The following is a 3,183-nucleotide window of genomic DNA, read 5'->3' on the forward strand; positions in this document are numbered from 1 at the left end:
GATTAACACAAAGACACTTGTCTTGATGATTTCTATCATATGAGCTGAAGAAAAACAAAATTTTTATACAAAGACAAAATATTTAGGTTTTGAATTTGCTTTCAGGTGCTACTACTGTTTTTGGCACATTTAGCCCCAGTAGTGTTTTTATTTTTTTTTAATATAATTAGCATCATGGGATTCCTGTAGTCAAGATCTATCAGTAAAGTTTAATTCCTCTCACCGAGATCTATCATATAAGCTAAAATAAAATATAGATTTCTTTGAAAAAAAAAAAAAAAAAAAGTGTGGACTCAAAGTTGATTTCAGGCATTACTCACCGATTTTTGACCTCACAAATTTTACTGAAACATTTTTTCTACCGAAGTAATTTTTGAATTTTGTAGCTGCAAATGTAGCTTAGGATGTGACCAATCTAAAAATGAAAACACCATCTAATTTGATAAACCAAGTTAGTGACAAAGCCTAGAAGTGGTCGCGAGTGAGTAAATGTTGACCTTAAAAATATTATTCACACACTACCATGTGTGAATGATACACATACTTATAAACACACACACACATATGCATACACAAAATTTATTCAGAGTTGAAACCTTGTGAGTTACAACTCCTTTCTCCTTTCCATTCATCAGGCAACTGATGATTACTCTAAGGAGAGGTTGCAGTGTTATATTTATGGCTAAAATATTTTCCCCTTCCAATACACTCACTAATAAAACACAGAAGTTTCTTACTGTTTTTTCCTGAATAATACTGTAATGTAATGCCATTGATCATCTGAGTAGCTGGAGCTGGTACTTGTGTCACTTGTTACTTGACCTTTACTGATATCCATTATTGTGATTTTACCATCTTTCAGGAAAACTGTAAATGTTTGCTGCATAGAAGAGAGAGCAAATGTTAATAAGTACAAGAAAATATGGGGGTCACTACAGATAAAATAGCAATGTATTATAATTAATTTTCATCTTAGGTATCTCTCACTTTCAGCATTTGATGGTGGAGTAGGATGGAATGGAAAAGCTTATTTTTTAATCTCCTCCACTATATGCACCATTGTTTTGTTGACTGTATTATAAGCTTCATGAAGTTCTGCTGTCTGTATTATAAGCTTCATGAAGTAGCCAAAGGAAGTCCAGTGGGGATTTAACAACAGATGTACATTCAAAAACCAAGTCCTTGGTGACAAAACAACCTTGAAGATTAGGGAAAGTCTAATGTTTCGACCTTTTGCCCTTTGTTAAAGAACAGGGAAAGTCAAACTTTTTGGTATTTTTCTCTTCAATGAAGAACAGGAAAAAAAGTTGAAGAATCAGGAAAGATTATGTTTTTGGACTATCAACAACTAGGTCAACATCTCCTTTGTCTTTTTTAACTCCTATGTTCAGGGGTAAAAAACCTGAAACATGAGGCAGACCAACAATATCTTTGAGCTTCCCTTCTCTCAAATAAGGGGCAACAGCTTAAACCATCAAACTTTCTACCTTTCATTACAAGATTGTATTTTTATTAATTGATCCATCTCCTTCTGATTAATTGATGCTCATCTTGTCAATTTCTTTGGATTTCAAATTTGATCCAAGTACTTAACCATTTAGCATTCAGATTACTGTCAAATGTAATGCTTATTTATTTACATTGATTTGAATTAGTCATGCATCACCTTGTAGTTTTGAGATTTCAATGAAGTGATTGTTTATTTTCAGAATAATATTCTGTGAGAAATGTGTGAGAGGCCATATCTGGCTAGTTTGAAGATAAAACAGGGCCAAATATTTTGGCTAGATATAGTTGGTTTAAATGCTAAAGAGCTAATGATTTCATGTCAATATTTTACATCGTAGGTTTTATAAAAAGATGGATGAAGTCAATTGAGTTGATTTCAATATATTACTGGTACTTGTTTTATTAATACCAGAGTGAAGAAAGACAAACTCAAAATATTAAAAAGACAAAATGAAATAAGACATTAAATATGACACTCTTGACACAACTTTGATGATGATGATGATGATGATGATGATGATGATTGTAGTTGTCCAAGAGCATATAAATCAGTAGATATCACTTACTGTGCCACCATCTATAGATGCATGTACTAGGATGCTACTGCTTCGTTGCACGCCAACTCTGAATTTCATAATTAGATGGAAAACAGATCCTAACATCTGGTAAGACTTGAATACATAGTTGCTTCCAAATGGTGGGAATCGTACTGACTGTGCAATCTAAAAATGAAATTGAGATAGTATCAAAAGAAACTTATTAATTACATATCCCACTGGCTGTACACATACATCCAGCTGGTTGTACACACACACATACTCATCTATCAGCACACACATATCCACCTAGCTGTACACATGCACACATACATCCCAATAACTGCACACAAACACTCACATTCAAACATACATACCTACAAATACATATATATATATATATGGAATCTAATGCTCTTAGCTTAGATTTTCCTTGGGGTTGGCCACATTGGAGCAATCTCGAATATAACCAGCCAAAATTGCAAAGATAATCTGGAACTCGACTGAGGAAAGAAAACTCCGAATGACCCATCCTTGTCTTCTTTGTATCATCTATCTGGATGTTTTGTTGTCCCTTTCTTGTATCACCTAACTGTCTGGATGTTCTTGTCCCATTTTGTATTTATATATATACAAATATATATATACACATATACACATGTGTGTGTGTGTGTATATATATATATATATATATATATATATATACAAATATATATGTATATATGTGTATATGGGAGAATATACAAATAATATATATGTGTGTATATATATGTGTGTGTGTGTGTATATATATATGTATATATATATTTATATATATATATGTAAACTTATATATATTTGCCAAGGGATGCCTTTTGCATCGAAGGTCGGCGATTGTCGTACGCTGAAGAAGGGAAATAACCCTGAAACTCGAGTACGTACGTATCGTAGACCAAGATGGGAAGGATAACTTCCCTTGGCAAATACAGACAGGACACAGAAGTGTGTCGATAGCCAGCTGGAGGAGATGTCCTCCTGGGGCTAAAAGCAACAGTAACATCCACCCCTCGGGGTCAGCCACATTTAAGTGGCAAATATACTTCACTTTATCGTGCAGTTACTGTTAATACCTCGTTCAGAGATTTAACATTGTATGTAT

The 3,183-nt window shown here is 33.5% G+C and overlaps 1 protein-coding gene across 1 annotated transcript in view; it reads right to left on the minus strand.

The window, feature by feature from the left end:
- Positions 1-3,183, minus strand: part of LOC106878847 (laminin subunit alpha) — a 249,900-nt gene that overhangs the window by 24,897 nt on the left and 221,820 nt on the right. Inside the window, exons 66-67 of the mRNA XM_052970907.1 lie at positions 2,076-2,231; positions 738-880 (exon numbers count right to left, since the gene is read on the minus strand). Of these exons, the coding sequence (XP_052826867.1) occupies positions 738-880; positions 2,076-2,231 (299 nt within the window). The remainder of the gene's footprint in view (positions 1-737; positions 881-2,075; positions 2,232-3,183) is intronic.

This window comes from Octopus bimaculoides, chromosome 9 (assembly GCF_001194135.2).
Source record: "Octopus bimaculoides isolate UCB-OBI-ISO-001 chromosome 9, ASM119413v2, whole genome shotgun sequence".
In the NCBI taxonomy this organism is placed as follows: domain Eukaryota; kingdom Metazoa; phylum Mollusca; class Cephalopoda; order Octopoda; family Octopodidae; genus Octopus; species Octopus bimaculoides.